The sequence below is a fragment of the Macaca fascicularis genome, chromosome 14, assembly GCF_037993035.2.
Source record: "Macaca fascicularis isolate 582-1 chromosome 14, T2T-MFA8v1.1".
Lineage (NCBI taxonomy): Eukaryota > Metazoa > Chordata > Mammalia > Primates > Cercopithecidae > Macaca > Macaca fascicularis.
The window spans coordinates 600,184-612,066 of NC_088388.1; the positions used below are offsets into that span (position 1 = coordinate 600,184).

Here is an 11,883-nt window from a genome sequence, read left to right on the forward strand (position 1 = left end):
AGCGGAACCGAGGCGAACCGAGGCGAACCGAGGCTGCCCGAATAAGAGCCGAACCTGCACGAAGCCGCCGAGCCGAGACCGAGTCCTGAACCGAGGAGGGTCGAAGCTCCCCGAAGTGGGAAGCCGAGTCAGTCCGAATAGGTCCGAGTCCGCACGAGGGCTTCCGAGAGACTGAGCCCCGGTTCTCCTCACTGCCTAACAGGCTGAGACGGCTGTTGTCCCCGGCCGACAGGGCTGGACGGCTCTAGGCAGATTTTCGCCGGCGCCTGGCGCAATTCTGCCTCTCAGAGACAGAGCTTAGTGCCGCGGGTTTCGCCCGTTCCCGCTGCCGGCGGGAGCCGAGTCAGCCCGAGGCCGAGCCGAGACGAGCCGAATGTCCCCGAGCTCGAATGCTCCCGAACCTCGGTTCTCCGCCTCCTCCCTTCCGAAAGTGCCCGAGCGGTGCCGGACGGACTACGGCCGTGGCTCGGACGTCCGCTCCCGAAACGCGGCGCGGTCGGGCCCCTTCGTCAGGAGACGCGAAAATGGCCGAAGGAGCGCGAGCGGCGCTGGCCGAGAGGCTGCCGGGATCGCGACGGACCGGCGGGCGGGGCGGGTAAGATGGCGGCCGCGCGGCGAGGTGAGCTCGGGCGGGTGGGGGCTTCCGGGCTAGCAGCGGCGGGCGCGGCGTTTCCCTGTGGTGACAATCTGGTTTCCGTTTTCGGTGCGCTCACGGGGCTGTGCCAGCGTCTCTACGTGAGCGAGACAGCTCCGTCACCCCATTGAGAAGCGCGGCCTGGCCTGGGTGGCGGGCGTCCTGCGCCCCGAGGAGCTCCCCCGCGCGCGGGCGCCTGGGCCCGGGCAGGGTGGATGCGGAGCGGCTTTGGAGCGGCTCTCGGGGACCCGGTCCCCGACAGCTCTTGTCCCGCGCGTGGCTTTTGTGAAGACACGTGGGCGGGATGGGCGCGGGGTTTCGGTAGCCTTGGAACCTTCGCCAAAGAAACCGCGGGTGCCCGTGCCTCAGGCGTCCTGCGTGAGAGACTCGCCTCCGAGAGGAGGAAGGGACAGACCAAAGCAGTAAATCGGCCGTGCTGCAGAGGGGCCGCCTTCTGCTGTCTGTGGGTGCAGCCAGAGCGCTCAAACGCGGGCGCTGAAGTGCCACACCTTCGAGCGCGTTCTCTGGAAATCAGGTGCTTTGTTTTAACGGAATAACGAATGGCTATTCCATAGGCAGGGCAGCCTCTAGTAATCAGGTTTGTTTGTGTATTTTCATTAGGTTAAAAATTAGGCCGGGCGCAGTGGCTCACGCCTGTAATCCCAGCACTTTGGGAGGCCGAGACGGGCGGATCACGAGGTCAGGAGATCGAGACCATCCTGGCTAACACGGTGAAACCCCGTCTCTACTAAAAAAATACAAAAAACTAGCCGGGCGAGGTGGCGGGCGCCTATAGTCCCAGCTACTCGGGAGGCTGAGGCAGGAGAATGGCGTGAACCTGGGAGGCGGAGCTTGCAGTGAGCTGAGATCCGGCCACTGCACTCCAGCCTGGGTGACAGAGCAAGACTCCGTCTAAAAAAAAAAAAAAAAAAAAAATTTAGGTTGGGCGCAGTGGCTCACGCCTGTAAGCCTGGCACTTTGGGAAGCCGAGGCTGCAGGATCATTTGAGACCAGCCTGGGCAACATAGCAAGACACCCTCTCTACAGAAAAATTGTAAACATCAGCCGGTCGTGGTGGCGCACCCCTGTGGACCAAGCTACTCTGGAGGCTGAGGCTGGCTGATCACTTGAACCCAGGAGGTCGAGGCTACAGTGAGTCGTGATGGCGCCACTGCACCCCAGCCTGGGCGACAGAGCGAGACCCCCCTCTACAAAAAAAAAAAATTAAAAATTAGCCCGGGGAGCCTGTGGTCCCAGCTACGTGGGAGACTGAAGCTGGTGCATCACTTGAGCTCAAGAGGTTGAGACTGCAGTGAGCCATGATCACACCACTGCACTCCAGCCTGGGCAACAGTGCGAAACCCCCTTCTACAAAAAAAAAATTAAAAATTACCCCGGGGAAGGCCGGGCGCAGTGGCTCACGCCTGTAATCCCAGCACTTCGGGAGGCCAAGGAGGGCAGATCACCTGAGGTCGAGGGTTCGAGACCAGCCTGACCAACATGGAGAAACCCCGTCTCTACTAAAAATGCAAAATTACCCTGGTGTGATGGTGCATGCCTGTAATCCCAGCTACATGAGAGTCTGAGGCAGGAGAAATCACTCGAACCTGTGGGGACAGAAGTTGTGGTGGGACAAAATCGCATCATTGTACTCCAGCCTGGGCAATGAGCGAAACTCTGTCTCAAAAAAAAAAAAAAAAAATTTCCCCAGGGAGCCTGTGGTCACAGCTGCGTGGGAGGCTGAGGCTGCAATGAGCTGTGATCACGCCACTGCACTCCAGCCTGGGCAATAGAGCAAAACCCTGTCTCTAAAAAAATTAAGTGTATACCAGAACAAGATCTCTTAACACACCTTGTCCGTTACATCAGGGAAAACATTTGTTCTCTTTTACTTCCATGTTTAACTTTGCCTGACACAGCTATTCATAGCCACATTGTGATTACAGTAAGTCACTGACCAAAAATGTCCTGAAAGCCAGGGCGACGTTCAGTCAGAATGAGCTCCTGCAGGTCTAGAATTGTTAGAACAGCCGCCCTATAACAGCTGGTTATAGCCGCCCTTCATATTAATTATTTAAATGTTACATCACTTAAGACTTTTATACAGTTTTCCCCCGAACGCCACAACTTCAATCTGTAGCAATGAGCAACTAGCAGACACATTGGAAGTGTTTAAGAAGCCAACCTCTAAGAAAAGGAACAGAAGGGACAAAAACCCCAATTAATGCAAAATCATCACAGATAATGACAGGTATTTAGGTAGCCTGGTTTAGCTAGGGCCTGGAAAAGAACAGATCAGGTTTAAAGAGTGGTCTGCCGGTAACACGATGCGACATGGTTTGCCGTGCACTTGGCTTCCTGCTTCCAGCCTGTGGCGCCTCTTCCAGGAGCCCTGTTCTGAGTCTCTGATGCCAATGTCCTGTATTTACCGGCTCAAGACTCTTGCCCATGTGAGATTCCACAAACTCTGGCACAGAAGGCCCCAGATCTGCTCAAGAAGCTGTGGGATCAGCCACAAAATCTCACTAACGCCAGGTTTCTGTCCTGCCCTCCCTGGCGTTGAAGTGGAAATGGAACAGAGAGGCTGTGTTCAGGTTGTTGTCCTGCCTGCCGCCCAGCGGTGCAGCTTGAGCCTCCTTTTATGAGAGGTTTCCACCCAATTCTAGATCTATATTGATGTATTTACACATGTAGAGACGTGCACATACCACATGTGCAACTAGCGTGAGCCCTTTTCAGACAATTAGTCTGACCCAGGTCACCGTGGATCCAGGATGAGTCAGGGGAGTCTTCAGATGCAAAACCTCAGAATCGAAAATGCGGAAAGAGGCTCCACTCACTCCTCCAGCTTCCTGTCATCTCTCAGGTGGGGGTGGGAGAAGGCCCAAGAGGTTGCATGATAAAAAGATTGGACTGCTGCATTGCTAGTTTTGAAAATTCTTATTTTTGGAGGGATGTTTGGGGATAAAATTCCAGAGGAATTTTTTTTTTTTTTTTTTTTTTGAGACGGAGTCTCGCTTTGTCGCCCAGGCTGGAGTGCAGTGGCGCGATCTCGGCTCACTACAAGCTCCGCCTCCCGGGTTCACGCCATTCTCCTGCCTCAGCCTCCCGAGTAGCTGGGACTACAGGCGCCCGCCACCTCGCCTGGCTAGTTTTTTGTATTTTTTAGTAGAGACGGGGTTTCTTTTTTTTTTTTTTTTTTTTTTTTTTGAGACGGAGTCTCGCGCTGTGTCACCCAGGCTGGAGTGCAGTGGCGCGATCTCGGCTCACTGCAAGCTCCGCCTCCCAGGTTCACGCCATTCTCCTGCCTCAGCCTCCGAGTAGCTGGGACTACAGGCGCCCGCCACCACGCCCGGCTAGTTTTTTTTTTGTATTTTTAGTAGAGACGGGGTTTCACCATGTTAGCCAGGATGGTCTCGATCTCCTGACCTCGTGATCCACCCGCCTCGGCCTCCCAAAGTGCTGGGATTACAGGCTTGAGCCACCGCGCCCGGCCGAGACAGGGTTTCACCGTGTTAGGCTGGTCTCGATCTCCTGACCTCGTGATCCGCCCGTCTCGGCCTCCCAAAGTGCTGGGATTACAGGCTTGAGCCACCGCGCCCGGCCTCTTTTTTTTTTTTTTTGAGACGGAGTCTCGCTCAGTCGCCCAGGCTGGAGTGCAGTGGCTCGATCTTGGCTCACTGCAAGCTCCGCCTCCTGGGTCCACGCCATTCTCCTGCCTCAGCCTCCCGAGTAGCTGGGATTGCAGGTGCCCGCTGCCACGCCCAGCTAATTTTTTGTATTTTTAGTAGAGACGGGGTTTCACCGTGTTAGCCAGGATGGTCTCGATCTCCTGACCTCATGATCCGCCCACCTCGGCCTCCCAAAGTGCTGGGATTACAGGCGTGAGCCACCGCGCCCAACCGAAAAGGTTTTCGTTAGTCATATATGTGTGGCAAATACAGAGAAGCCACAGACAACGAGGAGAGCTGCTGTTTGGGTAGGCTCAGGGTGCTGCTTTCCCTGAGGGCCAGGTGGGTCTGGCCCAGGGTGAAGTGGAAGATTCACTTCCCACCATGGTTCTTCCCATACTCGCTGCCTCCAGCCTCAGGTTCTGAAAGGCAGAGGCTCCTAGCCTCGTTGAAGGATGGCTAGAGAGGCACGGGAGATACCTAGGGGCAGGCGCATGGTATATGTTTACTGCTTTCTACAAATATGAGATCAAAAGAGAATAAAGCAGGGGTGGTTCCTATCAGTGTGGAGTGAGCCCCAGGAAAGCCTCCTGGTGGCTGTCGGGACTTGCTCACAGCCCCTTTCTCTTTCAGGGAGAGGCTCCTCCACAGTGGTATCCTACTGCGTGCCCCTCCAGGACAGCACCCAGAGGCCCGAATTGCTGCCACGCAGAGAGCACTCGGCCTCACCCCACGTTTTCCTTAAGTTCTGTCTAGTAATTCCACTTTGGAGAGGGGGGTGTTGCTTGACAGATTTAGAGAGTTGATGTAACTTCCTTGGATCAGTTGTGTTGGCTCCATCCCCTGCCTGCTCAGCCCTGCACAAAGTGGCTAAGCACACCAGACTGCCCGGCTCCGAAGAGGATGGCCACCTGCCTCTGTCTCGGCCAGTAGTGGCAGGAAGATGGAAATCCCTCACTTTGAATGTCCCTAGATTCATTTTATTTTATTTTTGTTTGTTTATTTTATTTTAAGGACGGAGCCTTGCTCTCACCCTGGCTGGAGTGTGGCAATCACGGCTCACTGCAGCCTCAGCCTCCTGAAGCTCTGGCATCACAGGCGTGAGTCACTGTGCCTGGCCCCATAGACTCATACTGGCATAAACAAATAGGAAATGTACACAGCTCAGGAAATGGCTAGTAGATACTTAAGTCCCCCCAAACAGAAATATATTTCCTCTGAAGAGCGCAGTGGCTCATGCCTGTAATCCCAACACTTTGGAAGGCTGAAGTGGGCAGATCACTTGAGGCCAGGAGTTTGAGACCAGCCTGGCCAACGTGGTGAAATCCTGTCCCTACTAAAAATACAAAAAATTAGCTGGGTGTGGTGGTGCACGCCTGTAATCCCAGCTACTCAGGAGGCTGAGGCAGAAGAATCACTTGAACCCAGGAGGCGGAGGTTGCGGTGGGCCAAGATTGTGCCGCTGCACTCCAGTCTGGGCAACAGAGCAAGACTCTTATCTCAAAAAAAAAAAAAGAAAATGACAAAGTTATTTTTTCTCTCTAACTCATAACTGGGGCCAGAGTCAGGGTGACATCACTGGGAGTGCCAGTGTGTGGAGGCGTCCCCTGACCAGTCCACAGTCACTGAGGGCAGAAGCTGCGGTGCACAGACTGCATTGTTCTGGCGTGGACGGTGGGGGGGTCCCACAAAGGCCTTGCCAGCTCATGGGACCCCATTGGCAGCCAGCATAGTGGTAGAAGCCTCAGACGGGCAGTGAGCCGTTGCCAGGACCCCGTGGTCCCGTGGTGTCTGTGGCCACCAAACAGATGACAGAACCAGCCCCTCTTGTTCAGCCACCTAGGAGGCTGCTCCCAGGTCCGTTGAGCTTGAGGATTCTTAACCACTCACCAGCTCTCTTCAGTTCCCCTTCAAATGCTGTTTTATCTCAGTGGAACGTACTACGCCCTGTATTTCCTCGCCACGCTCCTGATGATCACGTATAAAAGTAAGTCAGGCTGGGCGCGGCAGCTCACGCCTGGAATCCCAACACTTTGGGAGGCCGAGGCGGGCAGATCACTTGAGGTCGGGAGTTCGAAACAAACCTGGCCAACATGGGGAAACCCCATCTCTACTAAAAACACAAAAAGTAGCCAGGCTTGGTGGTGGGCGCCTGTAGTCCCAGCTACTCAGTAGGCTGAGGTGAGAGGATTGCTTGAACCCACGAGGCGGAGGTTGCAGTGAGCTGAGATTGCGCCATTGCACTCCATCCTGGGTGACAGAGCAAGACCCTGTCTCAAAAAAAAAAAAAGAAGGAAAAGGAAAAGGCAAGCTGAGGCGGCGCCTGCTGCTGCGCCAGGTAACTTGTGTTCCATCTGCACCTCTGCTCTCCAGGTCAGGTGTTCAGCTGTCCTCACCACTACCTGGTCCTCGATCTTGCTCTGCTGTTTCTGATGGGGATTCTGGAAGCATTGCGGTTATACCTGGGTGAGTGCATGTTAACACTGTGAAGAACCTGTCCTAAGAGTTGCTCTCTGGGCCGGGCGCGGTGGCTCAAGCCTGTAATCCCAGCACTTTGGGAGGCCGAGACGGGCGGATCACGAGGTCAGGAGATCGAGACCATCCTGGCTAACACGGTGAAACCCCGTCTCTACTAAAAAATACAAAAAACTAGCCGGGCGAGGTGGCGGGCGCCTGTAGTCCCAGCTACTCGGGAGGCTGAGGCAGGAGAATGGTCTAAACCCGGGAGGCGGAGCTTGCAGTGAGCTGAGATCCGGCCACTGCACCCCAGCCTGGGCGACAGAGCAAGACTCTGTCTCAAAAAAAAAAAAAAAAAAAAAAGAGTTGCTCTCTGTTACCACAACCTTTCAATAGTAATTATTTTACAGTATGGTTCTCGGAGACGTTTTTTATCCAAACTGCTTACCCAGTTGCTTTGCAGGCTCACCTTACAGTGTCATTAAGTATTAATCGAGAAGTTTTGTCCCACAGACAAACAACGCTGGGGGCATCGTTGGGAGAGTCTGTGTTTGGAAGTGTGTCTTGTAGAAGTCACTGGGTAATGGCACTGAGATCAGAAGCCCAGCCCACCACCACATCCGGAGCTCTGGAATATTCACCAGCACCCCCTTCCCCTTGGCCTCGGCTGTCTGAGGAGAGAGCCCTGGAGAGTTCTGCCAGGTCCCAAAAGGCAGCAGAGTCTAGAGGGGTGGGAGCCCCCAGCGTCCCGAGTCCAGCTCTAGGGATCCCCAAGTCTGCAACCCCTTCAAGTGACCTACTTTTTTTGAGAGGTCTCACTCAGTTGCCCAGGCTGGAATGCAGTGGTGCAATCACAGCTCACTTCATCCTTGACCTCCTGGGCTCGAGCAATCCCCCTGCCTCAGCCCTCCCCCTCTTCCCAAGTAGCTGGGACTATAGGCGCCCGCCACCACGCCTGGCTAATTTTTTTTTTGAGTTGGAGTCTCACTCTGTCACCCAGGCTAGAGTGCGGTGACGCGAACTCGGCTCACTGCAAGCTCCACCTCCCAGGTTCACAGAAGTCTCCTGCCTCAGCCTCCCGAGTAGCTGGGACTACAGGCGCCTGCCACTACGCCCGGCTAATTTTTTGTATGTTTAGTAGAGACAGGGTTTCACCATGTTAGCCAGGATGGTGTCGATCTCCTGACCTCGTGGTCTGCCCACCTCAGCCTCCCAAAGTGCTGGGATTATACAGGTGTGAGCCACCATGCCCGGCTGGAAACAAGGTTTCACTGTGTTGCCCTGGCTGGTCTTGAACTCCTGGGCTCAAGCCATCTGCCCACGTTGGCCTTCCAAAGTGCCTGACCTCACTCCCCTTTTTTTAACCACACAGTTTGTTCAAGGATATATTCTTGTACAAGATTCAAGGGGTGCAGAAGTAAAACATGGAAATTTGCCCTCCCCAGAGCTCACTTCTGTGGCCAGTGGGGTGCAGGCTTCCAGCCCTCTGTGTGCTCATGGTCATAACACGTGCACCTAAACACATGTGTTTGTGAAACATTGCCCTGCCGTGGGGAACGCAGTGGGCACTTCCAGGGCACTTTGCGCCTGCCAGGCTGGAATCTTGGACCCCTCTTGTTGACACACAGATATACCCCGATGCTCGATGTCCAGTGAGGAACCGAGGCTGCAGAGAAGGGTGGCCCCCACCGTTCCTCTTGTTACCAGGCCTCAGACACACTAGGAGGATGGAGGCGAGTTCTGTCAGTTGCCCATTCCACTGAGGGGTGCCCGGCCGTCAGTGTCTTGTCTGCACTTACAGATGGTCCTGGAGCCTCTACAGCTTGCCCCCCAGAGTGGGCACTGCTGGGAGGGTGCGAGCGCCACTGCTGCACGGAGGCCCGGTTCTTGGCCGGATCTTCAGGGGCTTGGGCCTGCCCCAAGGTGGTGGGGACAGGGTGTGGTCTGGCCCTGCTGGGGGCTGCTAGGCCAACTGGGACCCTCCCCAAGCGTGCCGCACACTGCAGGGTCTCCAGGCACCTCGGCTCAGCTAGTGCCTGACTCATTTGTTTGCTAAATACGCAGTTTTGTTTTTAATACATATCCATGAAATTTTCCAGAACTGGCCTTGGACCAGAGAAAAATATTTTGGGAATTTTTCAAAAAAATCCCTTCAGTTCCACTTGGAATTAGGAAAAGGTGGCAGATGCAGTTGAATCATTTTAGAAACCAAATTCACCCTCGCCCACACAGCCGACCCAGAAGACCCAGAGACAGATCACACTGGTTTTGCAGGGGCACTTGCCCCAGGAGGGGCTCACGCCCGTGCTGCACACGCTCTCTGGCTCTCCTGAGTTCTGGGTGGCCATGGGGGCTGTTTCCCTGGAATTCCCCAGGCCCCCGAGGAACGTAGGGCAAGGATCTGCTCTGGTCCCAGCAGCCTGCCAGGTACCTGCGGGCAGTGGGCTCTGGGGATCACCCTGCGCCACCTTCACTCCCCCTTTTGCTCTGTTCTCCAGGTACCAGGGGCAACCTGACAGAGGCTGAGAGGCCGCTGGCCGCCAGCCTGGCCCTCACGGCCGGCACCGCCCTCCTCTCTGCCTACTTCCTGCTTTGGCAGACCCTGGTGTTGTGGGCAGACTGGGCCCTCAGTGCCACACTCCTGGCCCTTCACGGCCTGGAGGCCGTCCTGCAGGTGGTTGCCATTGCAGCCTTCACCAGGTAGCTGCGGGCACCCAGAACACCCCACACTGGGGCCCTCCTCCTGGGCCCGACCAGTCCCCCAGCTGTCACTCCCATTCCTGGACAGGAAGGGCACTTTTCCTAGCGACTGGCCATAGATGGTTTCGGACGGCTCCATCTGTCCTGGCAGGGGTGGGAGCAGGAGCCAGAGCAGAACAAACTGCTGGAGGCCCTGGTGTTGGGAACAGCTGCAGGGAGGGTAGGGACCACACAGAACTGCCTTCAAGGTGAGTCCCGGGAGCGCACACTCAGCCCTGTCAGTGGGGTCTGGCTGCAGTAGCCAGGCCTCCATGGACCCCTATGGGCCCCCAGGGCTGAGAGGGAGGACAGAGCCCTTCAGAACAGAGGCCTCGTCTCACCGCCTCCCCCATCACCCCCTAGTTCCCTGATGGTCCTAATTTGTGCTCTGAGAGCCCAGTTTACTCTGTGGCCAGGCCCCACCTGTGTTTCCAAGTCCGGCTGGAGAAGCAGGATGGGGTAGGCCTTGTGCTTTGAGTGCCCCCAGCTCTGCCTCACAGGCAGGCAGGCCCCGGGGGCAAGAGTGCACTCTGGGTTCCCAAAGCAATAAATGCAAACAAGCCAACAGCTCTGGTGCTTGAGAATTTCCATCTCAGCCACACTCCTCCCTTTAGGGGCTTCGGAGGAGAGGTCAGGGCTGAGGCTGGGGATGGAACTGCAGGAGAGAGAGCAGCTGCGGGGCCCACATTCTGAGCCTCCGTCCACTCCAGTTTTAGCAACTTTTGCCTTTTGCACTGAGTGCTAAACAAATTCTAGCTCTGTGATTTTTTTCCCATTCCCAGATTTACTGTAAGTTCTCCTTAAAAAGTATCTAAGCTGTTATAGTAGCTTTCCCTTCATTTGGTTCTATTGTGTGTTCTCTATGTTTGGAATAATCACATCCTAATACCTAGATATTTTCTCTTCACTGCATTTTGTAAATAAAAGAGATGTGTATGTCTCCTTGAATTCTCCTAATTATGGCCACCTCCCCCACCCCATTGCCAGTTCTCCCACCCTTCAAGAGAGCACACCCTGCTTGCCAGCTGGTCAATTCCTGGCTGGCCTCGCCCTCGGGCCCTGGCTGCTGGGCGCCTTCCGTTCGGTGGACTCCTGAGGGCAGGAGGCTGCGGGGCTGTCCTGGGCCTCCACTGGGGCTCCCTCAGCTGGGGTGGCTATGGCACCCGGACAGACTTTCCTGCCTGTCTTCGTGGAAGCGATAGGAGCACCCGGTTGTCCTGGGCGGACTTGCTTTGACCTGCCTGTCGCCCCCAGAGGCCACGGTGAGGACCTGCAGGCTGACCTGCAGGACAGCCCTCAGGACCCGCTTCCCACCCCTGCGCCCTTGCAGCAGAACCACACACGCCAGCGCCTGAGCGCCTTGGGCCCTGTCCCTCACCAGCGCCTGCACTGGCAGAGGACTGGCTGGGCATGCCTGCCATCTGAAGGACTCAGCCCATGAACCATGCAGACCAGGGAAGGGCCTCCTCCCCAAGGCTAGAGACCTGTTGCCTTCATGGTTAATGGATCCTGACACCTCCAGTCTCAGTGGGCACACAGGCAGTGGTCACCTGCTCCACAGGGAACGCATGGCTCCAGGTGGTCCGGAGTGGATGGGGCCTGAGAGACCAGCCTGTACCGTCTCCTGAGGGCAGGCTCTGCACTCACAATCGTGTTGACAGGCACCCATTCAGGAGTGGAGAGGGACGCCCCCACCTCGCCTGTGCCCTCCAGCGCCTGTTTCCCACTTGGCCACTCCCAGCTCTGCCTCCAGGGAGGGTGAGGGCAAGGGTGCACCGTGGGTTTGGTGTGTGTGACCCCTGAGCTCTGGGTCAGGGCAAGCTCATGCATGGAGCAGGATCTTGGCATGCAAACTGCAGGATCAAACTGCAAAGGCCGTAAACCAGGAAGCCAGGCCTTGCCCGGGCTCAGGGGCAGGCACTGGGCCCGAAGGAGGAGGGCCACTTCCTGCCACCCCTCTGCCGAGCTCACCTGTGGCACCTCCCCAGGAAGTGCTCTGGCCAGAGCAGGGTAAACACGCTAGCCCTGCCCCTCTGGGACCGGGGACCGGGGACCCAGACTCTTGGCCACACTCATTCCCACCCCCTCATTCCCACCCCTACCCAGGACGGCAGCCGGAGCCTTGGGTCCCTGCATGCGCCTGGGGTGCCTTGTGCCCCTTCACTTCCTCCTTGTCCAGTTTACTGCTGTGGCAGCCGGTGCTACCCGCTGTGTCCGCTGCACCCTGGCCTGTTCTGAGCGGTCAGAGCAGCTGGGCAGAAGGGCCATCCTGGGAGCCAGGTAGATGAGAACAGAACCAGACAGTCCCCCTGTGGTGGGCAGAGGGTGGGGCCTGGCCACGGGGCAGTGCAAGAAGAGGCATCCTGAGAGGGCCTCGGGTGT

General features: G+C 56.5%; 1 protein-coding gene across 7 annotated transcripts; it reads left to right on the plus strand.

The window, feature by feature from the left end:
• Positions 1-576: 576 nt before the first annotated feature.
• On the plus strand, positions 577-10,443 carry TMEM80 (transmembrane protein 80). 7 transcript variants are annotated; one of them, XM_074012782.1, is made up of 6 exons: positions 577-619; positions 1,004-1,169; positions 4,939-4,958; positions 6,199-6,292; positions 6,679-6,771; positions 9,261-10,443. In XM_074012782.1, the coding sequence occupies exons 4-6, from the start codon at positions 6,220-6,222 to the stop codon at positions 9,464-9,466; spliced, it is 372 nt and encodes a 123-aa protein (XP_073868883.1). In that variant the 5' UTR covers positions 577-619; positions 1,004-1,169; positions 4,939-4,958; positions 6,199-6,219; the 3' UTR covers positions 9,467-10,443. The 7 variants fall into 7 exon arrangements, with proteins under 7 accessions (XP_073868883.1, XP_073868884.1, XP_073868882.1 ...); XM_074012783.1 differs by lacking the exon at positions 1,004-1,169 and adding an exon at positions 8,391-8,495; XM_074012781.1 differs by having other exon boundaries at positions 577-1,169.
• Positions 10,444-11,883: the final 1,440 nt, after the last annotated feature.

What these genes read in the sequence shown, in the direction of transcription:
- TMEM80 (XM_005576762.5), top strand. An exon ending in GGAGAGGCTCCTCCACAGTG is followed by an intron (nt 4,959 to 6,198) that starts GTATCCTACTGC and finishes ACCACTCACCAG; the next exon opens with CTCTCTTCAGTTCCCCTTCA. An exon ending in CCTGATGATCACGTATAAAA is followed by an intron (nt 6,293 to 6,678) that starts GTAAGTCAGGCT and finishes TCTGCTCTCCAG; the next exon opens with GTCAGGTGTTCAGCTGTCCT.